Source organism: Camelus dromedarius, chromosome 9, assembly GCF_036321535.1.
Source record: "Camelus dromedarius isolate mCamDro1 chromosome 9, mCamDro1.pat, whole genome shotgun sequence".
NCBI lineage: Eukaryota > Metazoa > Chordata > Mammalia > Artiodactyla > Camelidae > Camelus > Camelus dromedarius.
In genome coordinates this window covers 8674022-8701945 of record NC_087444.1, presented here as the reverse complement: position 1 = coordinate 8701945, position 27924 = coordinate 8674022, and the positions used below count along the sequence as shown (strand labels likewise).

At 33.7% G+C, this 27924-nt stretch overlaps 1 protein-coding gene across 3 annotated transcripts in view; it reads right to left on the bottom strand.

Moving 5' to 3' along the window:
* Nucleotides 1–27924, bottom strand: part of SLC30A7 (solute carrier family 30 member 7) — a 72726-nt gene that overhangs the window by 39782 nt on the left and 5020 nt on the right. For all 3 annotated transcript variants that reach the window (XR_010382206.1, XM_010975121.3, XM_064488765.1), the window contains exons 3-8: nt 20894–21007; nt 16968–17055; nt 16174–16300; nt 8239–8382; nt 4695–4745; nt 2549–2684 (exon numbers count right to left, since the gene is read on the bottom strand). Coding sequence is in view for 2 of the 3 variants with exons in the window: in XM_010975121.3 (XP_010973423.1) it covers nt 2549–2684; nt 4695–4745; nt 8239–8382; nt 16174–16300; nt 16968–17055; nt 20894–21007 (660 nt within the window). In the remaining variant the exon portion in view is untranslated. The remainder of the gene's footprint in view (nt 1–2548; nt 2685–4694; nt 4746–8238; nt 8383–16173; nt 16301–16967; nt 17056–20893; nt 21008–27924) is intronic.

Genomic DNA, 27924 nt, shown 5'->3' with positions numbered 1-27924 from the left:
GTGGCACCTCAGTCACTATCACCCTATCTTACTCTCTGCACAGTTAACTGCTTGATATCTGAGTGGTTTATTGATGAATTTGTTTGTTCTCTCTCTCTCTCTCTAATGCAAGATCAAAACCGTGAGTATCTTCTCCTTTCACCACCCTGGTAGGAAGGTCTACTTAATAAATGTTCATTGATTGGGATTAGCAGATATAAACTACTACATGCAGAACAAATAAACAACAAGGTCCTACTGTGTAGCACAGGGAACTAACTATACTCAGTACCTTGTAATAACCCATAATGAAGAAGAACATATATGTATGACTGAACCACTATGCTGTGCACCAGAACACAACACTGTAAATCAACTATACTTCAATAAAAAAAAATTCATGGAAAATGATTTGTGTAATTTTTTTAGTATGTTATATTTCAGTAAAAAAAAAGTTCTTTCATTCTGTGTGTGTGTGTGTGCGTGTGTGTATTTATTTCTTCATATCTGTGGAACAACTGAATGAGACTAGAACTAAATTAAGAACTCCCTACTTGGGATTAGAGAAAGGAATTCTCTGAAGCTGAAAAAACACAAATTTATTTTGATTCAAATCCAAACTGTACAACTTTTTGCCTGGTAGAGTTAGGTGCTGACTTTACAATAATGAAAAAAGTTTGCCCTCGTGGAGCTTAAGGGAGACAATGAGAAATGCTACTGCAATACAGTATGTAAACATCATAGGAGGAACAGCAGATGGTTCTATAGGTATACTTAACACAGCCTGAGAGGTGGAGAAGCAGGAAATGCTTCCTCGAGGAGGTGCCATAAGCTGAAATCTGACCTTAAGGATGAGCAGTTATGATCTACGCACTTGCGGGGGTGAAGTGGGGGGGAAGACACTCAGTGAACGAGTATTTTATTCTGGATGGAGGAAACATTAGCAAAGTCCAGAATGCAGAGAGCTCATAACATGTTTTCAGGGAACTGAAAGTTATTTGCTGCGGCTGGAGAGCAGAATATAAATTGAGACGGGGAGAGAGACTGAAGAAGTGCATGGGTACCAACACGAAGCCCTGCTAGGGAGTTCAGACTTTATCCTGAGGGTAAGAAAGCCATGGAAGGACTTAAAGCAAGATAACTTTTCCAGGTACCTTCACCTTTATTAAAGAAAGATCACTTTGGCCACAGTGTGGAAAATTTTAGAGGGAGACAGAAAGGCCAACTCTTCTAAGCAGCAAATGAGACGAGAATTAGGGCAGTAACAATGGAGGCAAAGAAAATTAAAGATTAAGATCCAAACTTGAATTTGACACAACACTGTAAAATGATTATAAATCAATAAAAAATGTTAAAAAAAAAAAAGATTAAGATCCTACTCTAAGAAGTACTAGAAGCAGCCAAGAATTATAACACAAAAGAAAATGAATACTAAACATGCAAATAAGGAGGTACAGATGTAAGTTACCAAGTCTATCAGTAGTTAAGTTTCATAGAATATGTGATATCTAAGCTGAACTTTCAAGAAAGTATAGTAAGACTTCCAGAGATGAAGACAAGACATCCCAAGCTTTATAAAAGACTTTTACATAGCAGAGTTGCTTCCTAGTACAAATAAAGAAAAATTTTAAATAATCTGCATGTTTAAAATGTCTATCCTATTTTTTAGCAAAAAACTTAAAAATCTACATTTATGACTAATTTATAAGATTATAATTTCATTGCAATTTATCAAGTCTATTCTATTCAACCACAAGCTATAAAAATCACAGTCTGCCCTCTAGTAGGTCTTTATTATCATTACAAAGATAGCTTTACTAACAGTAAAATCATATGGATAACTTAACAAAATCAGTCCAATCAAGATGTATCTATATAAATAGTTCTAGATTGTGAAATAAAGGTGCATATTCATTATTTTGATAAAAATTTAAATAATAATAAACTGACATAAATTTAAGAGATAATAACTATACACTAGTTCAGAACATATTTAGTGAGAATTTATATACACCCACTTACACACTTTTACATACACACTGGTACTATGACAGATGATTGAGAGCCAAAGAGCTAAGATCCTTCCTCAAGAATTTATAATTTAGATAGGGAAACAAAGTAAATACACTTCGGTAAGCATTGTTACAAGACTTCGGCAATGATAATGTGACTTTATAAATTAAAAATAGTTCTAGAAGAGACTTTAACATTCTTTTACATTTCACACTGTAAAAATACAGGTGTCAAAGGGATAACATTCTAACATTAATACATTTTATATTTCCAGTGTTCTACTCTACAGACATAGTGTTGGATTTGAGAAAATTGCTACTGATTTGATTTACAGACCAAAAAAAGATTACTAAATATCTAAAAGAAATATCAAAACTTAGGTAAAACACAGGGAAAAATAGGAAGATGAAAAGAAATAAGTCTATGCAAAAATCTGTTAAAGACCAAAAAAAAAAAAAAAAAAAACTCCACCATAATAATAGTTTAGATCTGTAATTTAAGTAGCATATTTATCACCTCTCATTTTAATCCTTGAGAGGAAAACACCAGCACTTACCTTACAACTATGAGCATGGCTATCAGGATTGAACAGATAGGATCTGCTATCATCAGACCGAAATTCTGCATCATGATGGCAGAGGCAATGACACCGATACTCCCCAGTGTATCCGCCAGAATGTGTAAAAATACACCTAGAAATAAAGCATAAGGAAAATCAAAACATTTTCTGATCAACTGAAAATGCAAATATTACTTAAAACTATATTCTTGATTTTATATATACAAAACTAAATACCAATTTGAAAATCAGAATGCAGATTCACTGTTTAGTAAAGAAGTAAAAGTAGCTTTGGGAATCGAAATAATCTTTTCTTTTTAAAAAATACCGAGGGTTAAAATATTTGACTCATAAATTACATTTGCCCTTAAGGACCCTTAATAATTTGCTATAATATAAAAGAAGTAGAGATATAAATTGATTTAAAAAATGTTTCTGTGCATTCATCTCTGGTTAAGAGTCCAAAAGTTAATAACTTGTTAGGAGAAAACTGCATTAGACTGAAAGAATCAGTCAAGAAAACATTGTTCATAATTACAAACATGTACACACAGAGCCCTCTGCTGGCAATTAAAATTACTACCATTTGAGACTGGAATTTCCTATGGACCTCAACTCTACTAATCCTGATAAACTTAATTATCCTAAAGGGATTGTTACCTATAGTTACATGCTAAACTCTAACCTGATATAAAAGAAAATAGAAATGGGAATATTTTAAAGTGGATGTAAATATATTTTAAGCCTTTGATAATTAAATATTGAAATGGTAGGATACTGAAGTTCTTTCTAACTGCCCAAGAACCTAGTCCCAGGAACTTACCTGATCTTTCAGCTATCTATCGGGCTCTTCAGCCACCATAAATTGATGGACACTCAGAAAAAACAAACTAATTTTCACAATAGCTCGTATAAAAGATAACCAGGAAGGTAAATCTGACCTCCCATCCTTCAACCTGTGATGATTTCCAGAACTAAAAAAAAAAATTCCTATCATCAAGGCTGCATTCACAGCATTGAATGTAGATGCATTACATACGTATGATTACAAGCCATTTCAGCAAATGCTGTCCTAAAACCATTCTATATATTTCACAAATGGAAAACTAGTGACTAGAAGACACACTTAAGCCCCCTGAAATAAGCTCCTCGGTGTGCAGGAACATATTCACAGTGAAAAAGTAAAAAGCAAGAGCTGTATCAAGAAGTAGGGGAGAAAGTAAGTGCAGGAGAGAGTGGAACACCAGCTAGCGAGGAAGTCAGACTGAAGTCAAAAGTTAATAAAGGCAGGACGACGGGGAGCTGGGACTCAGGGAACTTTGACAACGAAGTCGAAATGGAAATCCAGGGCCGAAGATGGGTTCACATTCCACAAAAGAAGCTACCAAAGTTCACAGACAAGACTGATTTTCTCTGGCTTGTAAAATTTTGTAATATATCATTTTGTATAATATATAGGCTCCTGTTTAGGTGTCATCATTTGATGCCTCTGGATATGAGACAGATCTCATTTTGTATTACAATTTTAAGAATATAATGGACTTTACTTTTGAGAGCCGTTTTAGGTTCACAGCAAAACTAAGTGGAAGGTGCAGAGAGTTCCCTTATATCCATGCTCCCAACTCATGCATAGCCTCCCTCATTGTCAATATCCTCCACCAGTGTAGTGTGTTTGTTACAACTGACACATCATTATGACCCAAAGACCATAGTTTACATTAGGGTTCACTCTTCGGTGTTGTATATTCTTAGGGTTTGGATGCATTATATTTTTAGCACTAAAATTTTTTACAACACAAATACATATTAAATATTATCCTTTGAAAAAATATGTAATAATCTCACAGAAGCAAACATACTATTATGATGTTATTATAGTCACTGGCATGGGTATTGCTTATATTTAAGCAGTATAGTTTCTGAATATTTTAATCTTCTTATTAAATCTGAGAAAACAGCAAAGTGACAATTAAAGGAATATCTGCTAAAATACCTAATAGTATATATTTAAAAATCAACTAGGAAGGCTAACATTTTAAACACAAATCCTACAGTATGTGTTTTTCTTAAAGGAAGACTTCAGATAGCTCAAAACTATGAAGCCAGTTTCATAAAACAGAAATACACAAATTGCTCATCATACCTTGTAAAATCTGTCTGCTGGGTCCTGCTGTTTCTTTTAAGGAGGGGCCATCTGTAGAGAGTTAAGTTAAATTATTTTAAAATACATCTTCAATTCCTGATTCAATTTTTGCAATTCAGAGTACTTTTCATTCAAATGTATTGTGAAGGACGCAGGACTACATAGCCACATCAGACTTACAAAATTATTTTTAAATTTTAATATAGTAATTGAATGGAGACAGACATAGGAAATTTCAAAATGTGTCAACAGTACAGAGTATTTAGGAAATTATTATATTAAGCAATCTGATAAAAAAGAAACACAAAGTAAATTAAAAATACTGGTCTTCTAATATTCATAACATACCTTCCAGAGCTTGCTACACTAATTCTACAGTTGGAAAATCCAGAAAAAACAAAGCTACTGCTTGACATCCTAAGAAGACCAAGAAATGAAGCCAGGACCGCATCCAGAAAAACTGGACTACGGCAAACAGCAGTTTTCCAGTAGCTTCTAGATGAACGTGGCAAGCTTTTCATACAGAAAAGGTAAGAATGCTTTTTCATTTTGCCTTTATGATGAAGAAATGAAAAAAATACTGCAATTTCTTTTCTTAAATACTTGGAAGATGACTCATCAACTGTAACATAATATCAAAGCAGAAGATACAGGTAAACAATGCAAATGATCAGCAATATTTGTTCAAAGGGATCATCAGGAGGATTGACGAGCTTTCTGATCACAACTCAGAGTCATGGTTCTTGGCCCACAGCACCAAAGAGCTGACAAACCCTTATTACCACAGCTGTGGCAGGGCAGTGTAACGATCCCAGGAGAAGTATAAAAGCATAAGGCTGCGCAGGGATTTCTGCCTGATCATGGCACTGCTATGTGGGGGAAAAGATGCAGCTATCTTGGAAATCCTGCTGAAAGTCAAAAGTGTAACTGTTCTAAAAACCTAGCTCCTGATCAAGGCACCAGATTTCTGTCTATACACAGTTGGTCTAAAGAAGTCACTTTGACATAATTATTTTGAAAGGTGTATTCCACTATACTAATGGAAAAGTTATATAAAACAACATAACTCCAATCTATGTAAAATTGAAAGTTCTTCTGGATGTAAAACTTGTTATCTGCACCAGGCACTGTGTGCCTGCTTGACAAACCCATTTCTTCTTCTTCTTTGGTAAACAACTTAACTAGATTTCCTAGGCTTCCTTGAGTTAGGAGGTGTATGTGACTGAGTTGCAAACAAAGAAATATGAGATGAAAACCATTTTCCAGGCTCAGCCCATTAGAATGTCCCAAATGATCCTCTACGCACTTTATCTCCAGCTAGATGCAGAGAATCCAGTGATGGATCCCAAGAATCCTATAGATGGAAAGAGCCTGGATCCCTGAGTTGCCACGAGGAACAGAGCCCCCACCCTCCACCCTATCAACCCAAGATATAAACCTTTACTGCTTAAGTCACTGAGATATGAGCAGTTAAAACAAACAAACAAACAAAACAAACCAGTTGGCTTTACTCACACTGCAGCATTCCAATAAAATGAAGCTCACAGTATTTCCCAGTAAGACTATGATATATCTTATGGGCAAAATGGTATCATGGTCCTATTATTTTTGTATTCCTCAGACTGGCTTATATATTACAGAATAATATAATGCTGAAGGCAGAATAACAGTTAACAGTAGATTTTGGAGTTAGAGTCCCTGTTTGAAGTTTGGCATTTCTATTTACTAGTTCCTATGATCTCTTTGTGTTCTGATGTCATGCCAAGTCTTCTTTCCCACTTACCCTTCTCCCTCTTGACCATAAAAGGGCTATTTTTCACCTATCTAAAAGCTTACTACAATGCATTGGACAGGATATCAGAAATATCCTAGGGTGAAAAACAAGGGGTTAATTGCAAATGTTGGTGATAATGACTCTAATGATTGATTAGCAAATCTTTTGGTAAGCAACATGGTTTTCAATTCTTTGCTCTTAATAAAATGTAGGGACTAGCTAATGAAACTGCCAATTAACAGATAATCAAAAATATTTATGTAATTTTTAGAATGTAATTCTGAAGGTGTTCAAAGAATTGACTGAAATGGCTATAACAAAATTCCTTATATTTTAGGTTTCTTAGTACTTGTAAAAATGAAAAATAGAAACAGAATTAATGCCAAAGTCTTTTTTATGCAAATCATGTTATTTATACATAAACTAATTGAGAAAAATCCAATCATCTCATTAAGATATATATTTCAAATAAATTATTGCTTTTTATTATTATGTATGTATCAAACCTAAAATAGAATTATTTTGATTATCTTTATACTAGTAAAAGTTAGAATAACTCCAACTGAAAGAAATGTTTAAATGCTAAGTCTTATGCTCCCAGGAAATAAAAGGTTTTAATGTATATACATATTTCATTGTCAAGAAACATAACAGATGATCAATTAAAGACTTAACACAAATATACTCCACTTTATAAAATTCTGGAAAGGAAGCAGAATAGAAATAAGAATTCAAGGAGAAACAAGATGCTGTAAAATTAATAACTATTTATATATTTTTGAATGGGTGATAATGGGTCTCAAATCACTAAGGTATTTAGAGTCCATTAAATGTATTTGATAGAGTAATATAGAAATTTCATTCTAAAATATCTATAAGGTATCAGAAATTATATTCTTCACAATTATTTAAATAATTTTTTTGAAGTTATCTTAAAAACATGAGGCATACATAGTTTTTCAAAATTATTTTGGGATGAACGTGAGCAGAAAACTTAGAAAAGCAACGTTTTAAAGCATACTGGTGTAACAGTTACAAAAATATAGCAAACTTTAGAGACTGAAAAAACTAGGGCCTTAATGCTCAATCTCTAAGGCCCCTTTCTTATTTTCAAGTCTAAAGCTTCAGGATTCTGTCTATATGGCGAGTACAGACAATGTTTAAGCACGTAATTTATCTAAAGATTAATCAAACTGTATTACTCAGAGCAGTTTCTATTAATCTCTCCTCTAAAATTTCATAAATATACTATTTAAATATAATTTTTAAATAAAATGTTAATTAAGTTGATAAATACCTTACAACTTAGTACCCAATGCTATGTAAGTCAGCATATAAAGATGTCTAAGAGAACATGGAGGTAAGTATCAGGTGATACCTACTGAAGTTACAATAAAAATGTGAAAAATTGAAAACCCCTGTCATATTTTTATAAGACTATATATGGCACAAAAGTCCTCATCATACTTTAAAAAAAATCATGATTTTTATTTGCTAAAATGCAGTTGTTCCTCATTCACTGACATTCATTTAAAATAGTGGCATTTTATATGATATACTCACTGAAAAAAGCTACAACCACTGCCTTATATCAAGTTAATTTCGTTATATTCTAAAAATGAACTAGCCCTGGGAACCATTTAGTCTGATTCAGTAGAAAGGAGGTTGAATGCAACATTTTTAACAGACTGTTTCAACTAGGAAAATTAATCTACATAATTTCTTTTTATTTGGAAAGCTGTCATTTGAAAGTGCTTAGGCTGTACTCACCATGAGAATGAAAGTGTCCATGTCCATGACCGTGATCATGGCTGTGTGCAGCACCATGTTTTAATTCATGACTATGGCAATGATCTCCATGGCCATAGGCCTGATCCAGAGCACCGTTGAAGAGGGAATGACTATGTCCATGGCCTAAAAACAAAGAGTGTTAGAACAAAAGGTATGTAAAAATATATTATTTAATGGTTACAATAATACTGATATTAGTAAAAAGAATTAGCTCTAAAACCAGATTCAATTTAGTAAACACTTAATTGTAAAAAGTACTATAAATTCATTAAAACAATACTGAGTTCCTAGTATAGAGTACATGAAGGAAATGAAAGCATGGCAGGAAGTGGTAGACTTTACTGGGAATGAAAATAAGTGAAAACTACACAAAAATATTTAGAGATTAGATAATGTTCATTCATTTAAGAAGTTCTTATTTGGAACACAGTATGCTACAGCAGCATTCTAGGCACTGGGGATAAAGCAGTGAATAACACAGACAAAAATCTTGGCCAAAACTTTGCCAAGTACTATTACTCACACTAACAAAGATGAAATAATGTATGCATATGGTCATATTAAGGCAGAAGCAGGGAAGTGGTTGCATTTGCTAAAAGGATCAGTAAAATTAATACCAAAGCATACAGAATCCTTAGGGGAAAAAAGTATAAAACAGTGCAAAATCCTCTCTCCATAGCAGACCTAAATAACTACTAAACCATTAAGGAAACATTTACAAACTATTCCAAAGCACAAAAAAAAAAAAAAAAAAAAAAGACTGGATGCTACTAATTCAAAAATTATTGCTTATATTTATAAAAATCCTAAATACCAGGAAATCAAATTCAGCATATAATTAATGCATTATATGAAAAATCATGAATAATGGGGAGATCAACTTCCAGAATGGTGGACGGGAATGTTGGCAAACTAGCTCTCCTAAAACAACAAAAATATGGGGAACTAAAAAATTTCAGAACTCTGGCAATTAACCAAAACCACAAAACAAACTGAAAATCATCTACCCAAGAAACTACCAAATCTTAGTAACATGGGGGTATTCTCACCTCCTGCCTTAGCTCATTTGAAATTAGTCAAAAGCCAGCAGCATTGCAGACAATGGAGAGATTTGATTTCTTTTGAAGCTCTGTTAAAAGCATCATTTGACTGCACAATCAATATTTTGTCCAAACTTGAGGTTCCCTGAAAAAATTTCTATTCTCAATTTGGTGAATATCAGACTCAGAGCTCAGCTCTCAGAACTCAATAGCCACACACTGCAGGAAATGAATTAGTTCAAGATAGTCACACAGCAGGAAAAAAAACAATAATATAAAGAACAACAAACTTGGAGAGGAGAGGGTGAAGTAATCTGATACCAGAGTTGTTTTAATATAAAATGTCCAGTTTTTAACCAAAAATTTTAAGACTTGCAAAGAAGGAGGAATGTATGCCATACATACAGGGGAAAAAAAAATAAGCCAACAGAAAATGCTCCAGAAAGGGACTCAGATTTTGGGCTTAATAGATAAAAACTTTACATCAGCTATTACAAAAATAGTCAAAGAACTAATGGAAACCATGTCTAAAGAATGAAAGTATAACAATGGCTCACCAAATAGAGAACATTAATAAAGAGATAGAAATGATAAAAAAGAACCAAACAGAAATTTTGCAGTTAAAAAAATACAACTAAAATAAAATACTTTAGAAGGGCCCAACCACAGATGTGGGCGGCAAAAACAGCAAATTTGAAGACAGATCAAGAGAGATGATCCACTCTGAGAAGCAGGAAAAAAGAAAATTAAGAAAAATGAACAGAGCTTTGGAGACCTGTGTAAACATCAAGTATATCAAATTAAGTATAACAGGAGTCTCAAAAAGAGAAGAGAAAGAAAAAATATCTTAAGATATGTCTAGAAACTCTCCAAATTTGATGAAAAATATTAATCTACACATTCAAGAAGCTCAGGAAGCTCCAAGCAGAATAAACAGAGCCATATCTAGAGACATCACAATCAAATTGATGAATATCAGAGAGAAATCTTGAAGGCTGTATAACAAGATAAAAATGACTTATCAGGACAAGGGAACTTGAATGAGATTAAATGCAGACTTCACCACAAAAACCATGGAGGCCAAAGGACAATGGGATGACAAAATCAAAATAGAAAAAGACTCAACCATGAATTCTAAATTCAACTAAAGTCTCCTTTAAATATAAAGGAAAAATAAGACATTTCCACATAAACAAAAGCATTCTTCACAAGTGAAATGAAAAGATACTAAATAGTAACTCAAATCCACATAAAGAAATAAAGAGCACCAATAAAGGTAATTATGAAAGAGAGAGTAACTGTATTTTTAAATTTATAACTTGTTTCTTCTCCTATACCTTTTAGAAGACAATTGCATAAAGCAACAATTATAAAACTGTATTGATGGACTTATAAAAACATGTAATTTTTCTGACAATAATCATTCAAAGAAGGAGGTGGGAATGGAAGTATATTAAAACAAAGTTTTTGTATATTATTAAATTATTATTAATCTGAACTAGATAGTTTTAAGTTAAGATGCTACTTGTAATGCCCACAGGAACAATAAAGAAAATAACTTAAAAATGTACAGTTAAAAAAAACAAGAGAATTAAAGAGGTGCACTAGAAAATATCTATATAAAAGACAAGAATTGAGAAATGGAGTATCAAAAAGGACAGAAGATATAGACAACAAATATTAACATAGTAGATGTAAATCCTACCCTAGTAGTAATTATATGAAATGTAAATTATTTAAACACCTCAATCAAAAGACAGAGATTATATAAGTGGATTAAAAAATATATAGTATAGCTATATTCTGTCATATTCTGTCTAGAAGAGGTAAACTTTAGATTCAAAAACAAAAAGAGGTTGCAAGTAAAAGGACAGAAAGAAAAATATACTATGCAAGCAGTAAAAAGAGAGAGAGAGAGAAAGTGCATGAGCAAGCAAGCTGGAATGGCTATCATAATACTCTAAGCCAAAAATTATTGTGAGTGAAAAAGAACATCTTATAATAACAGGTTCAATCCCTCAGGAAGATATAACAACTATAAAAATACATGCATGAACAACACAGCTCCAAAATACATAAAGCAAAACCTAAAACAATTAAATGTAAAAAAAAACAACCTTACTTTCAATAATGGATAGACAACTAGGTAGAAGGTCAATAAGGAAACAGAAGATTGAATAACTATGAACAAATTAGACCTAACAGACATCTACAGAACACTCTACCGAACAAAAGCAGAATACATATTCTTCTCACAGGCAAATGGAAGATTCTCCAGAATAGACCAAATGCAACAGCATAAAACAAGACTGAATAAATTTTTAAAATCTGAAATAATTAAAAAATATGTCATCTGATCACAATGAAATTAAATCAGAAATTGACAACAGAAGAAAACTAGGGAAATTCACAAATATGAGAAAATCAAAAACACATTCCTAAATAACTAATGGGTCAAAGAAGAAATCACAAGGGAAATTTAAAAATATTTTGAGATTAACAAAAATGAAAACATGAAATACTCAGGCTTACAGGTTACATTACAGCAGTGCTGAGAAAGAATTTATAGCTGTTATGCCTATGCTAAAAAAGATCTAAAAAATAATATAATCTTTCACCTTAAGAAATTAGAAGAGGAAGGAAAAAAAAAAAAACTAAACCCAAAGCAAGAAGAAAGTGCATAAGAAATGTTACAGCAGAAATAAAATGAAATAAAGGTGAGAAAAGCAATGGAGAAAACCAATAAAACCAAAAGGGGGTTCTTTGAAAAAAAGACTGACCAAGAAAAAAAATGAAAGAAGGCAAAATTACCAAAATCACTGCTGACTTCATGGAAATAAAACAAAAGAAATTTTAAAAAGGCATACTTTTTAATACATATCTATAAACAATCGTAAGTCATTTAGATGAAATGGACAAATTTTTAGAAATGTACAAACTGCTGAAACTGATTCAAGAGGAAATATAAGTCAGAACAGATCTATAAAAAGCAAAAAAATTGAATTAATAATTTTAAAACTTCCAAAAAAGAAAAGCCCAGGCTTCACTAGTGAATTCCGCCAAATATTTAAAAAGTACCAGTACTTCAAAAATTCTTCCACTATTATGCCCCTAAAAAGATAGAAGAGAAGGGAACATTTCCCAGCTCGTTATATAAGGCCAGTATAACCCTAATACCAACATCAGCCAAAGACATCAAAAGAAAACTACAAAACTATATCCCTTAAGAATAAAGACACAAAAGTCTTCAACAAAATAGTAGCAAACCAAATCCAGCAATATATCAAAAGGATTATGGCCATGGCCAAATGGGATTTATCCTAAGAATGCAAAGGTAATTTAATGTCTGAAAATCAAGCAATGTAATACACCATATTAACAGAATAAAGATAAATAGAATAAAGGATAAAACCCAACTAATCATCTTAAAAATGAAGAAGAAAATGTCATTAATAAAATCCAGTACCCTTTCATGATGAAAACACCCAGTAAACTAGGAATAGAAAAAAACTGCCTCAATCTGATAAAGGGCATTTGTGGAAAACCTACAGCTAACACAGCTAATTTCATATCTAATGAAGAAAGATTGAATACTTTCACCTTCAAATCAGGAAAAAGAAAAGAATGTCCACTCTCACCATTTCTATTTAACTATTAAGGATCGGACCAGGGCAATCAGGCAGGGGAAAAAAAAAAGGCATTTTGATTGGCATTCATCTGCACCTTCAGCAAGTCATAGTAGTCAAAGATCACTAACCAGAGATTATCATAATAGACATAATAATAATGGAAAAGTTTGATATATTGCAAGAATTACCAAAATGTGACACAGAGACACAAAGTGAGCAATGCTACTGGGAAAATGGCACCAACAGACTAGTTCAAGGCAAGGCTGCCACAAACCTTCAATTTGTAAAATACGTGAAAGCTGCAAAGTGCAATAAAATATGGCATGTTTGTATTTCAAAAATTCTAAGGAACCCACTAAAAACCTATTAGAATAATGAACAATTTCAGCAACATGGCAGGACACAAGTTCAATATACAAAAATGAGCTGTATCCCTATATACTAGCAATTAGCAATCCAAAAATGAAATTAAGAAAACAATCCCTCTTGTAATGGTAGCCAAAAAAAAAAAAAAAGCCCTAAGAGTAATAAAAGAAGTGTAAGACATGTACACTAACAACTACAAAACATTGTTGCAAGAAACTAAAGACGCTAAAAATAAATGGAAAGGTATCTCATGTTCATGGATCAGGAGACTTGACATTGTTAAGATGACAGTAATTCCCAAATTGATCTGCAAATTCAATACAATTCCTATCAAAATCTCAGATGCCTTTTTTTTTGTAGAAATTGACAAACTGATTCTAAAATTTATATGGAAATGCAAGAAGGGACCCAGAATAGCCAAAACAACTTTAAAAAAGAATAAAGTTGGACAATTCACATATTCTGATTTCAAAATCTACCTCAAAGCTGCATTAATCAAGACTGCATGGTACTGGTATAAGGAAGACATATAGATCCATGAAACAAAATTGAGAGTCCAGAAACAGACTCTCTCATTCATGGTCAACTGATTGTTGAGAAGACTGCCAAGACAATTCATTGGGAAAAATAAATCTTTTTCAACAAATACTGTTGAGACAACCAGGTATTTATACACAAGAAAATGATACTGGACCCATACCTCATACCATACACAAAAATTGACTCAAAATGGACTACAAACCTAAATTTTAACCTCTTAAATTTAAAGATGGTTCCTCATGAGAAAAATCTATCAATGTAATTACTAATTTTAAACTAAATAAAGCAGGGGAAAAAAAACATGATTACTTCAATAGATGCAGGAAGAAAAGAATATCCTTAACTTGATAAAGTGGTTTTATCAGAAACAGACCATCAGACCCAGTGGTAAAACTTAAGTAGCATTCTTCAACATTGTGCTAGAGGTCCTCGTTATACAATTAAGACAAGCAGGAATAACAGCTTTCATTCTCAATAGTAAGAAAAACTCTCAACTACCTAAAAATGAACTAAATGAAAAATATAAAGATCTTTATTAAAGTATCTAAGACAATTTAATAAAGGGTATAAAATTTAACATGTCAGCTTCCACAATTAAACAAAAGATGATGCATTCCCAATCAAAATCCCAAAAAGATTTTTTATAAAACTTGACTAGCTGATGAAAAATACCAAATGAGCAAGATAGGTCCAAAAACTTTGGGGTAAAAAAAAAGAGAGAGAGAGAGAGAGAATGGGACTAACCCAACCAGATATTAAAACATAAAATTTATAGCAATTATTCCAGTGTGACAGTGGGGCAGCCAAAGATAAACAGGCCAGATCTGATACATAAGGCACTTTAATACAGGGTAAAAGTGTACTTTCATATTAATGAGGTAAAGAGCAGATTAATAAATGGTGCTTGGAAAACTGCTTTTACACACTGAGAAAAAAAAAGTCCTAACTCACCCCATCACAAAAATGAATTACATACAGATGAAGGACCAAAGTACATGGGAAACAAACCATAAAACCAAAATTTTCACAGTATTAAATTATAAGAGAATTTGTTTATAATTCAGGGATGGGAAATTCCTTAAACAAAGCAGAAAACATAACATAAAATATGTAAGACAGAAAAACTAGACTATATCCAAATTAAAAACCTCTATGTAAAAGTTTCAAGACAAACAATAGACTGGAGAAAGATATTCGCAACACATAAAACAAAGACTTAATATACAAAATATATTTTAAAATGCTTATATAAATGGATTAACAATAAGACAACAGAAAAACAGGAAAAAAAGAAAAAAGGACAATTCCAGAAGAGGAAAAAATCTGAGCAGCCTAAAAACATACAAAGATTTTCAACCTCACTACCAGTCAAAGAAATACTAAATAAACTGTGGTACCATTTTTGTTAAAATATCAGCAGAATGGTTTGAAACCCATAATATTATGTTTTGATATGGGCGAGGGAATATTGGTACTTGCATTTTTTGCTGGGGTAAATGTGAATGAGTCATTTGGAGGGAAAACTGCTAACCTCTACTGAAACTAAAAACTACATATCCTGTGTTTCAGCAACTTTACTCATATTCCAGCTCGCTGCAATTTAAAGAACTTCCTGTGATGATGGAAATCTATATTTGCTGACCAATATGGTAGCCCTATGTGGCTACTGAGCACTTGAAATGTCATTATTGTAATTGAGGAACTGAATTTTTATTAAATTCAATTAACCATAATTTAAACTTAAATAGTCACATGTAATTAATGGCTACTGTAGAGGACAGGACAGTTCGAAGAAACACTTGCATGTGTTCCCAAGGAGAAGCTTCATATGAAAGAGCGAAACAATGGAAACGACATGTGTCCAAAGAAGACTGGTTAAATAAACCATGGCAACCCACACCATGGAGTTTTATGTGTCTGTTAACAAGAGAAGGTACATTTGATGGATACTAGGCAGAAGGTTCTCAAAGACAGACTGTATAATACATTTCATATACCCGTATACTATAATATTTGAGTTACTAGATTTGTATTGTGGTTTTTGATGTTTGTTTATTTCATATAAATGGTATCACACTAAACCGTTGCGCTACAGAGGTCTGGAAGATACCCACACACCAAACCGACAGTATCTGTAACCCTGAGAAGGTACTAAGAGGGAGGGACATAGAAAAGTGGGAAGGATGGTTCAGGAAGACATTAATAAGAGCCTATTAACATATTACTTTCATTATTAAAAATCAATATAGAGTTTAACCTTAAAAATTATCAATTTTCAAAAGTGAATAATTATGAAAGAAACCAGAAAATGAAGAAACAAAGGGTTCTAACCATCATACCAGAGCCATGAGAATGTCCATGACCTCCATGCTTGAAAACAAATATTCCTATTAGGTTTACCACAAACCCAAGAATTGAAACAAGCAGCAGTCTCTCATGGTGTACATCTGGGGGGGCCAATGCTCTCTAGAAAACACACAATACAAGCAAATTGCATTGATGTAATTCCTGACGGATCAGCAGGTAAAAACAAAAAGAAATTTTTAAAACTTTTTAGTTATTTTCAGAATTAAAATCACTCCAAAATTATCTGCCAAAACGGTTAAAAGAAATAAAGCCAATGCTCACATACTGCAGAAAATGTAACAGCTGCTATTTTTAGATAAATACAAACATTTAAAAGCATGAATATTTGGTCTAAAACCATCCTTCTTTGGAATCTTATAATATTGTCATTAATTTTAAGTTGATTAATCTTCAAATTTTCTCTTTGTTGTAATATACCAAATATTAAAGATTCACTGGCAAAATCTTCATATTCTATTTTAAGTGCTCTTCCCGTTGGACCACACTGCCAGCATTGTGTCTGTACTTTTCATAGTGTCAATTCTTCATTAACAGCTTGTAAAGCACTATTATATAATTATTTTCCATTTCAAGTAGTTTTACATAAAATTTTTTCAATTACTTTGTAAGTTCCTCCTGTAACCACATAATATTTTATCTAATCCAAGACCATCCTCAATAAATACTTAATGTTAGTGTAAAAAGTAGCTCTATTACATGCATCTTTAGTTAGTAAACATTTTTATTACAGAAACATAATTTACTGACTAATTATTATCTACTATACCTCAACTCCTTCAGAGAAAATAAAAAAAGCAGTGAAGATCAAAAACAGGCCATTGACAAAGCCAGCCAGAACTTCTGCTCTAACATACCTAAAGGAGAGCAAAGTAAACACCCGCGTTATTAACTTATTCCTTAAAAAAATCAAATCATACAATTCACATATATTCAGAGGTTCTAAACTATATTATATGATTATTACTGGCCAAAAAAGTGCAAGCGTTTATCGTATAATATGTTTTATTGTACATATGTTATAAAATTGAGGAAGTGAATTTAATTATTATGAATTACGTTTAACCGCAGAATGCCACAAAATACAGATTTCTACAAGCCAATCAAACGATCTTTTTACAGTAAGTAGGTTTAGAGAGACCTTTCACAGAAATGCAAATTTCAGGTTGCCACTGGAGAAGAAAGAACAGGACCAGGTAAGTAGGCAAAGAAGGAAGGATACAAAGATAAAAAGTAGAAAAGAGCTTGAAAAAAAGGGATTTTTTTAACTTATTAATTCCTTCTTTTCTAAGAACTCTTTATGCTTTCTGCTTTGTACCTTTCAGCTTTCAACTCTTTGGCAAGTGGAGCTTTGACCTGAAGGAAAATAAAATTATTTCTGAATTATCCCAGAGACAACTTGAGATTTATATTTCTATAACTCTTCTTCTAAGATTAATAAATTTAACAAAAACTTTTCAATTACCTATGTTTAGAATCAATTCTAGTTTCACAGAATTCTAATTAAACTATTTTAAAAATACCTGTCTTTTTCTCCATGGACTTCTGCAGCTTTCTGCCTCCTACCTATGTGAAGCACTGGGGAAAGATTTTATTTTTCCATGAGGTACAGTGTATATTTCTACACTTGGAAATAATACATATTTCTACCTTCTAATACATATAAGTGAATTAAATTAACATATTATTTGTCAAAGCATATACTTCTTTTCATTAAATTCAAAGAATTCACAGCCTGCTTTCCATAATCCACACTTAGGAATTTATCCAATATAACAGCAGGGTTACTGCCCCCAAAATAAAAAGCACTTTTCTTTTATTCCACCCTTCTAATCCCATAGTTAATGCTTGATTGAAAGCCTTTTGTCCTTGAGTTCCACTAGATTTCAAGATCAAAGGCAAGACTGCTTTTCAGGCATCTTTTTGTCCCTAAAGCTTAGCCTATTTAGCTGCTCCATAAATTCTGATAAATTGTTTGGCTAAAGTGATTCAATTAGGTGTAATATATTTGCTAAACTTGGCTGTAGGGTTAAAATGAAAAACTTGTGAAGTCTAGACTAGACACACTTGCTTTTACACATGACTAACTACACAGACTTGAACAGACTGAGTGTTGGAATTAAAACATGATCCATGAATGTACTATTGCCTATTTAAGTATGATGGTATCTGGATTCTTTAGCCAGGGCAAAGAAGATACAAGTACACATACATACATATATAAGCATGTGCGTATGCATCTGTCTACCTATCAGAGGTGTATCACTTTTATTCTGGCTTTGCTATTTCAAAACTAGGACTGTGACAAGACACAAAGATGATTTTACATAAAGAAAGACTGAAAAGTCTTTCCTGCCTCTCAGACTCCCTCCTACTGTTTCTTCTATTACAGTCAGTCTGCTATTGTGATCATATTAAATAACTGGGGGTTTGGGGATTCAGCACTGGGCTTAGCCTAGTGAGTGTCATTTTGATGTACTGGCACCCGTACATTCACTACTGCCGCTACTTACTACTACAGCAATTACTAATAGTTTCAAACGTTACATCAGCTTTTATTCCCTAAGTTTTCCCTTCTCAAAAGGAAAAAAACAAAAACAAAAACAAATAAAGAGAAGACAGGATAAACAAATTAAAAAGTGGCAAGAATATTATTCTCATATATTTTAGTTAAAGTTGAATCAGTAAAACCTGCTCTGGTACTGAAGGTGTTCAAAGGTATTCCTAAACACCATCTTACACCAGGAGATTGTGCCTTCTAAATAGAAAACAAAAGACTGTGCATTCTAAACAGAAAACAATAGATACCCTAACAGTTAAGGAACTGAGGAGAATCTTTATAGTTACTTACAGTTTATCCAGAAGGATTGTTTAATAAGATATTCTAATTAGATCTTTATATACAATATGTATGAATTACTAATTTTCCAACACAAAATTATAACTTCACATACAATCTTTCTTTAATGATTCAAAATATACTTAAGAATCTTTTGATTATACAGTGCCATAAAATAGGTTCTTTTCTGAGCTTTTAAGCTGTTTAGATTTATAGATAAACAGGATCTCTTGCTCTATAGTATAAAAATAATATAATTAGTATCTTTGTTTCACTTTTTATAATTTTACAAGTAACCATATCACTCTGGTTATACCCCAAACAGCAAGTTCTGTCACAGAATTTCATCTCTCTCTCTTTCAGCACTTGTCACAATCAATGTATAGTTATCATGGTATTTTTGCAGAACTGCTTCCCCATCTGACCACAAGCTCCTCTAAGGCAGAAACCCTAACTTACTCCTTTTTATATCATTAGAAGTAGCAAAGTATTCAATTCATAGTGGGCCCTTGAAAAACATCAGACGAGAACAAGAGCATGTGGAAGAAGCAGAGTGTGTGCTCAAGGTCAAAAGCAAAGCTGGAAAGAAAGTGGAAGTGGGGCAGCACAGGTAGAAGAGAGAACCAGGGGTGCAAGAAACAGCGCCTGTAAAAGGGCGGATGTGAACAGGAGAGGGAGAGAATGAGGGAACCTGCACGGGAAAGGGGGCGCTCAGGGAAGGAGAACCAGTGAAAGAAGGAAAGAGCACCTGGGAAAGGGAGAGAAAACACTACAGCTGAAGAGGTTGGGACGGAAAGGCGAGAAAGAGCCTGAGAGACACAGTGGCACAGCATAGAGGGGGAGAGCAGGAAAAAGGGAAGAATAAGAGAAAAGATGTGAGGGAGGAAGAAAGAGAGGATGGGGGAGGAGAAGGGAGAGAGAGAAAAAAGGTCATGAGCGCAGACCCAAGTAACTAGAGAGAAAGAACAAGAAAGAGGGAAGGGAGTTCAGGAGGGAGGAAAGGGAGAGGAGGTGCACGAGGATGGGGACAAGAGATGGAGTGAAACGGGAAAGAGCAGAAAAAGGAGAGAATGCAGGCGAGCTCTCACAGGGGAGAGGGAGGGGCAAAGACAGAGGACAAGTGACAACAAGTAAGCAGGTGAGAGTGGGGAGCAGGAAAGAGAAAGCGGGTGAGAGAGAGAGAGAAAGAAGATATTAGTTCTGAGCATTGCTTACACATAATTACAGCGACATTGTAAAATATTCTATGAGCTCAAAAACGGAAAACACTCGGGCAGTGTAAATCAAACAATGGAAACCCCACTATTCCCCACAACTGGAGATGGCAAAAGGCAAGCCCTGCGTCTAAGGGTACTAGGCAAAGACTTGAGGCCAGTTGTTCTAAATAAAGTCCCTTCAGCATAAGAACACTCTGCAAATATTGGGTTAATTATCCAAATTTAGCAAGAGTATGAGAAATATATTACATAAAAGCAGAGCTGAAGGGAATAAGTAATATAAAATATAAGTAATATAAATAATGATTTTAAGTAAATTAACAGCAATATATCACCCAAAAAAGAAAAAGAAACATGACCATTTTCACATACTAAAACTTTTTCTTTTTCCTCCTCTCCAAAAAACAAAACAAAACATTAAAAGTTGAGAAATTCCCCTTTCTAGTAATAATCTCACCTAAAAAGTTTTGGTAAAATCAAGATGCAAAGAACTTAGATGCAAAAAAAAAAAAAGGTGGGATGTTTCAAGGGTTCAAATCATACTAGTGTATTCAATTGTGGAAATTCATCAAGTTTGAGAATTATGTTTTTTTTCTGTACTTCTCATACGTTAATTAAAACATTTTTAAAAAGTCTTACCCATAAGAGAAAGCATCATTATCTCTCCATTTTGAAATAACAGACGCTGCCAATCCAGCCAAAATGGCAGTGCTATCGAAAAACATGTGAAAGGAGTCGGAAATCAAACCTAAGCTGGAAAAGAATAAACACAATGGCATATTATAATAATAACCAAATAGTGGTCATCCTTCTCTAAAAATCTAAAAGATTCAGCCTCTACTCATCAGGAACTAATCTTCTAAAAAGACAACATCTAAACATGATATACAGAAAGATACTAAGGATCATTTTCAAGCATCTAAGGAGAAACACTCACACCCCTTGCCCACGGAAAAGCCAACTGCAACTGCAAGAGGGGTAGAAACGAAGCCATATGCTGCTGGGTGAGGGGTAGGAATCTGCCCACCCTCTGGTGACTAGGAAAGGTCAGTAGCCACTGAAAGAGACAGAAAAAACAGCCATCTGCTACTGGGGGCAAGGCTGAAGCCAGCTTGGGCCCAGGATCTTACACTGATACAAAGCAAAGGTCTCCTGTTGGAAGAGGAGCAGGACTCTTGCTCCTTCTCTCCTTCTCAGGCTGGAGCGAGAGGTGGGAAAAGGGGCAGGGACATTGACAACCCCTACTCTGACCCTCAGGTATAAAGGGTCTGCCTGATACTGAGGCTGCAACAGGAGAACCAAATACCCAACCCCTAACCCCCTAACCAAAACCTTGATTAAAGTAAAAGACAACAATCTACCAGTGAGAGCTGAGCAAGAGCAGGCTCCCTGGTGGTGCAGGTACGCAGGGCTTGCTGAAAGCTGAGAGAGAAGGAACACTGAAAAAACCCTCCCGTACTCCAAATCTCACACCCGAAGCACAAGGTGGTAAAAGCCACTGGAAACACTTGAAGTCTGTGGCTTCTCGGAATTAACTAGCAATACCAAAACACAAAAAACCTAGCTCAACTATTCACCAGGTAGGTAGGTTTGAAACCCTCTGACCTGACCAAATAATAATAATAATAATAATAATAATAATAATAATAATAATAATAATAATAATAATAATAATAATAAATAAAAAAAATAAAAATAAAGTGTTCACATTTCTGGGCATAAATACTGTTAACATTAGACTCTATTACTCTTTTAAATATAATATTCAGCACTGAATAAACATTTATAAGGCACATAACAAGATGAAGGAAAAACACAGCAAGACCCATCGTCAAGAGCTAAAATAGTCAACAGAATCAGAAGCAGAAGAGGCCTAGAGGTTAGACTGTTACAGGGACTTTAAGACAAATATGATTGATACGTTAAAAGATGTGGTACAAAGCTGGAGAAAATTAATGAACAAATGGGGACTTTCCACAGAGATAGAAACTATAAAATAATCAAATGGAAATGATAAAAACTTAAAAAAATTACAACATTGAAGATAAAAGAATAACATACATGGGATTCTGAGCAGAAACGACACAGAAAGAACCAGGTCAAAAGAAATTATACAAAGTAAAACACAAAGAAGAAATGAAATGGGGGAAAAATAACCCAACAAACAGAACAGGGCATTCAAAACCTTTCAGAGCATCAGACAGACTAAAGTAGATATATTTAAATTTTCAATAATGGAGAAGAAAGAATAGTGAGGAAAAATTATTTAAAGAGAAAATGCTTGGAGTTTTCCAAAAAAAAAAAAAAAAAAAAAAAATCACATATCCAAGAAGCTCAATGAAGTCCAAGCAGGAGAAAAATCCTACCTACCTCACAAACTGCTGAACACCAAACAGAAAGAGAGAGTCTTAAAGACAGTTAAAAAAATCAAATATGGAAAAACAAAGATATCTATGATAAAGATAAAGATAGCTATGACATAAAAACGATAAAGATAAAATATGCTATCAAACATATTTTGCACCAGAAACGACCCAAGACAGAATGCAATGAAGCAATGTCTTTAAAGTATTGAAAGGAAAAAAAAGTGTCAACTGACAATTCTATATCTAGAAAAATATCTTCCAAAAATGAAGGCAAAAATAGACTTTTTCAGACAACGAAAACAGAGAATTCATTGCCAGCAGATCTGAATTAAAAGAATTAGAAGTTCTTCAAGTACAAATACAATACCAGATGGAAACTTAGATCTGTACAAAGAAATGAAGATGAAAATGGTAAGTATGTAGGAAAATATTTAAAATATTTTTTTTAACTTTTAATACCTTTAAAAGATCATTGAGAATAGAAAAAAGGAGGAAAAACCAACAAGCCAAAAGTTGGTTCTTTAGAAGTAGCATCAAAATTCACAAACTTTAACTAAACTGACCAAGACAAAAGAGAAAGAACTCAAATTACTAAAGTCAGCAATGAAAGTAAGACAATACTACTAACTTTACAGAAATAAGAAGGATTGTAACAACTAAATATAAACCAACAAATTAGATAACTCAGATGAATCAGACAGATTCCTAGAAACAATCTACCAAAACTGAGTCAAAAGAAAATCTAAAAAGATTCTTAAGTAAACAGATTAAATTAGTAATTCCCAACAAGGCAAGGTTGGTCTACTATATGAAAATCAACCAATATAATACATCATGTCAATGGAATAAAGGACAAAAACCGCAAGATATCTTAACAGACGCAGAAAAGCATTTGACAAAATCTGACACTTCTATGATAAAAACACTCAATAACCTGTAGTAGAGGGAACTTCCTGAACAAATAAACAGCACCTACAAAAAACCCACAGCTAACATCAGCATCATTAATGGCCAAAGACTGAATGCTTTCCGCTAAGATCAGGTACAAGATAAAATTGTCCACTCAGCACTTCTATTTTACATTGTACTGGAGGATGTAACAAGGGCAATTAGGCAGGAGATGAAATAAAACGTCCCCCGACAGGAAGGGAAGGAGTAAAATTATCTCTATTTGCAAATGGTATGATCTTGGATATACAAAATCTTAAGGACGCTACTAAAATTATTAAGAACTAAATGAGCTTGGCAAGGTTACAGGATGCAAGATGAATTATATTCTATATAATGTAGTGGTGAACAAAAATGAAATTTAAAAAATTTTCATTTACAATAGCATCAAAAAATACAATACTTAGGAATAAATTGAACAAAAAAAGTACAAAAGCTATACTCTGGAAACTACAAAATATTGTTGAAAAAAATTAAAGACGACCTAAATAAATGGAAAGATATCCATGTTTATGGATCAGAAGACAATACTGTTAAGATGGCAATATTTCCCTCACTGATCTGCAGATTCAACTCACTCCCTATCAAAATCCCAGCTAACCTCTTTGGAGAAATTAATAAGCTGCTCTTAAAATTCATATGAAAAAGCAAGGGATCTAGAATAGCCAAAACAATATTAAAAAGAAAAGCAAAGTTAGAGGACTCACATTTCCCAATTTTGAAACTTATTACAAAGCTATAGTAATCAAAACAATGTTGGTACTGACGTAAGAATAAACATACAGGTCAACAGAACAGAACTTAGAGTTCACAAATAAATTCTCACATTTATTGTCAACTGTTTGTTGGCGAGAATGTCAAGATAGTTCAGTGGTAGAAAGAACAGTGTTTGCAACAAATGGTGCTGATACAGATGGATATCCATATGCAAAAAAAATGATTTTTGACCCTTGCTTCATACCACACACAAAAATTAACCTAAAAATGGATCAAAGACCTAAACATGAAAGCTAAAATATTCACAGTCTTGGATTAGGCAATGGTTCTTATATATGACAGCAAAAGCACAAGCAACAAAAGAAAAGAGTAACAGACATCACTGAAATTTTAAAACTTCTGTGCTTCAAAGTACAACATCAAGAAAGTAAAAAGATAATGCACAGGTGGGAGAAAATATCCGCCAATCATATATCTAACCAGGGACTTACATCCAGAATATATGAAGATTCTTAAAACTCTTCAAAAAGAGAAATTACCCAATTTTTTAAGTGAACAAAGGATCTAAATAGACATTTCTCCAAAGAAGACACAAATGGCCAATGAGCGCATGAAGAGATACTCAACATCACTAATTACAATGCAGGGAAATGCAAATAAAAACGACAGTGAGAAACAACTTCACACCCACTGGGATGGCTATAATCAAAAAGACCAACAAAGTGTTGATAGAGAAACGGGAACCTTCGCACGCTGCTGAAATATTATTTGGCAACAAAACTAAATTAAATACTGAAACATGCAGAACATGGATGACCCTTGAAACCATTATGCTAAGGGAAATAAGCCAGTTATAAAGGATTATATGCAAATGATTTCATTTATATGAAATGTTCAGAATAGGCACATACATAAAGATTAGTGATTGAATTAGGGCAGATCAGTTGAGGGAATTAGAGGGTGATGGCTAGCAGTGCAAAGTTTCTTTTTGGGGTAATAAAAATGCTCTAAAATGGGTTGTTGTGATGGTTTTACAACTCTATGAATATACTAAAAGCCATTCAACTGTATACCATAAATCAGTGAATTTTAAGGTATATGAATTATATCTCATATGTATATTAATAAAAATATTTTTTAAAAGATATCTGACTTTCTAGGGCAGAGGTCAGCAAGCTATGGCCCACAGGCCAAATCAGGACCACCATCCACTTTTGTAAATAAAGCTCTATTGAAACACAGTGTGCTCATATGTTAACATATTGTCTATGGCTGCTTCTGTGCTACAATAGTTGAATGGAGAAACTGTGACAGAGACTTTTTGACCATTAAAGCCTAAAATATTTTCTATCTGCTGTCAACAGAAAAAGTATGCTAACCTCTCATATAAAGTGAAATGTATGACAAGAATAGCGCACAGGACAGAAGGAAGTGGAAGTGTGTCACTACAAAGTTTTTACAAGATATACAAAGAAATACATTATTTGTGATGTTAAAGAGTCATATTACACATGCTAAAAAAAAGCCACTAAAGGAGGGTGTGCAGGAAATCCTATTGGGCACAGGATCCTGCACCAACACAAGGCAGATGTTCTGCTATTACTGAAGAAGGAGCAGGAAACTCACTCTCACCCAAGACCATCCACATATATGTGATAGACTTCGGTTGTCCTGGAAGGGTGGGTAAAAATGTTGGGAAAAAACCAACCCCTGAGGCCCAGGCTCACAGGGCCTGCCTAAGACTAAGGCTTGGTCAAGTTAATGAATGCCCCTCTGCCCTCATCACCAACCTCACACAATCAACAGCCATCTACAGCTTGGCAGGGGAGGCTGTCATGAGCAAGAAGAGAGAGCTTCCGTGACACACACACACATGAAGAATACTGGAAGCAAAAGGCCTAACCAACAAATGGCCTGACAGAAGACGCATACCTGCATCTAGTCATAAATACCATTACCTCAATATTTACCATTCTTTACTCACAATGTCCAGCCTTTGATCAAAAATTTCAAGAAACACAAAAAAGAGCAAGAAAAATAACTCACTGTGAAGAGATAAAGCAGTCAACAGAACCAGATCAAGATATTGGCCCAGATATTGGAACTATCATAATTATAATCAATATGTTAAAGGATCTATGGAAAAGCTGGGGGGAAATGCATGAATCAAGGAGAAATTTCAGCAGAGAAATGGGAAGTATGTATTTTTTAACAAAGATTAAGTAGAAATGCTAAAAACAAAAAATAAGGTATCAAAGATGAAGAATTCTTCCAGTTGGCTTATCAGAGGACTGGACACAGCTGAGGAAAGAAGTCAGTGAACTTTAAGACAGGTCAAAGCATGCATATCAGCAGCTCGATCTTTAAAAACAAGAAGCATCAAAATGGCTAAAAGCACTGCTTCTGAAGTCAGAGTATCTGGGGTCAAATCCCAGGTCTACCGTCTACTAGTTCTGTGACAGTGAAGTCTGATAAAGGACTAATGTGGTAAGTCATTTCTAAAATTTAGTTTCAGAAAACAATCTTTCTATTTTGATAAACTGATATAATTTTGTTGTTGTAGTAAAACCTGACAATGAGAATTTTTAACCATTCTGCCTTGAGTTCATGAAATTTTATAACTAAATTTAAAAGTCAAATTTGGTAATGACATTAGTCTATGTATTTAATAGGTTTATTTTTTCCTCTCTCTATATGGTTGTTAACATTTTTATTTCTCAATTTGAAAGTTTTATTGTGTATGACTTTTATTTTAAATAAAGGTAAATTAGTTGTTGAAGAAGGCAAGGTATCCATGCTAAATGAATATAAATTTTAAAATATATCGATTTTCTGATCTACACATATATTTAGTAAAACCTGTTATGGGTTGAATTGTGTCCTCCCCAAAATTTGTAGGTTGAAGTTCTAATCTCCAGTACCTCCGAATGTGACCTTATTTGGAAGTAGGGTCACTGCAGATGTAATTTGTTGAGACTGAATCATTTAGATGGGCCCAAATCCAGTATGCCTGCTGTTCTTGCAGAACGGGGAAGTTTGGAGGCAGTCAGACTTACACAGGGAGACCACCAAGTGAAGAGAGGACAGAACTCAGGTGATGCTTCTACAAGCCAAGGAACACGAAAGACTGCCAGCAAAGCAACCGACCTCACAGATCTCAGGAAGAACCAACCCTGCCAACACCTTCATCTCAGACTTTTGGCCTCCAGAGCTACAAGACAACACATTTCTGTTGTTTAAATCACCAGTTTGTGATACTTTGTCAGAGCAGCCCTAGCAAGGTAATACCCACAATTTTGTTACCACAGATTTATTTTATACACATCCAACAGACACAAAACACTGCCTTAATAGTGAAAAAAAAATGGTAAACCTCTTCTGTGTATCACAGCAACCAAGTTCCCTTTAAAAAGGTTTAGATAAAGCACAGTAATGTTAATCCTCATCAAAATGAGATTTTAATTTAAGTAGCACTGTGATACAAGACCTTTTCACTTAAACCTGGTATCATGATTTGAAAATTATTCGTTGCAACTATGTAGGCAAACTCGTGAAAAAGCCCACTTCTAGTTCTCTGCTCACCTAACATACATCAGGAGAGTGTTCAATTTTACTGCTCATCTTCAATATCAGCAAATG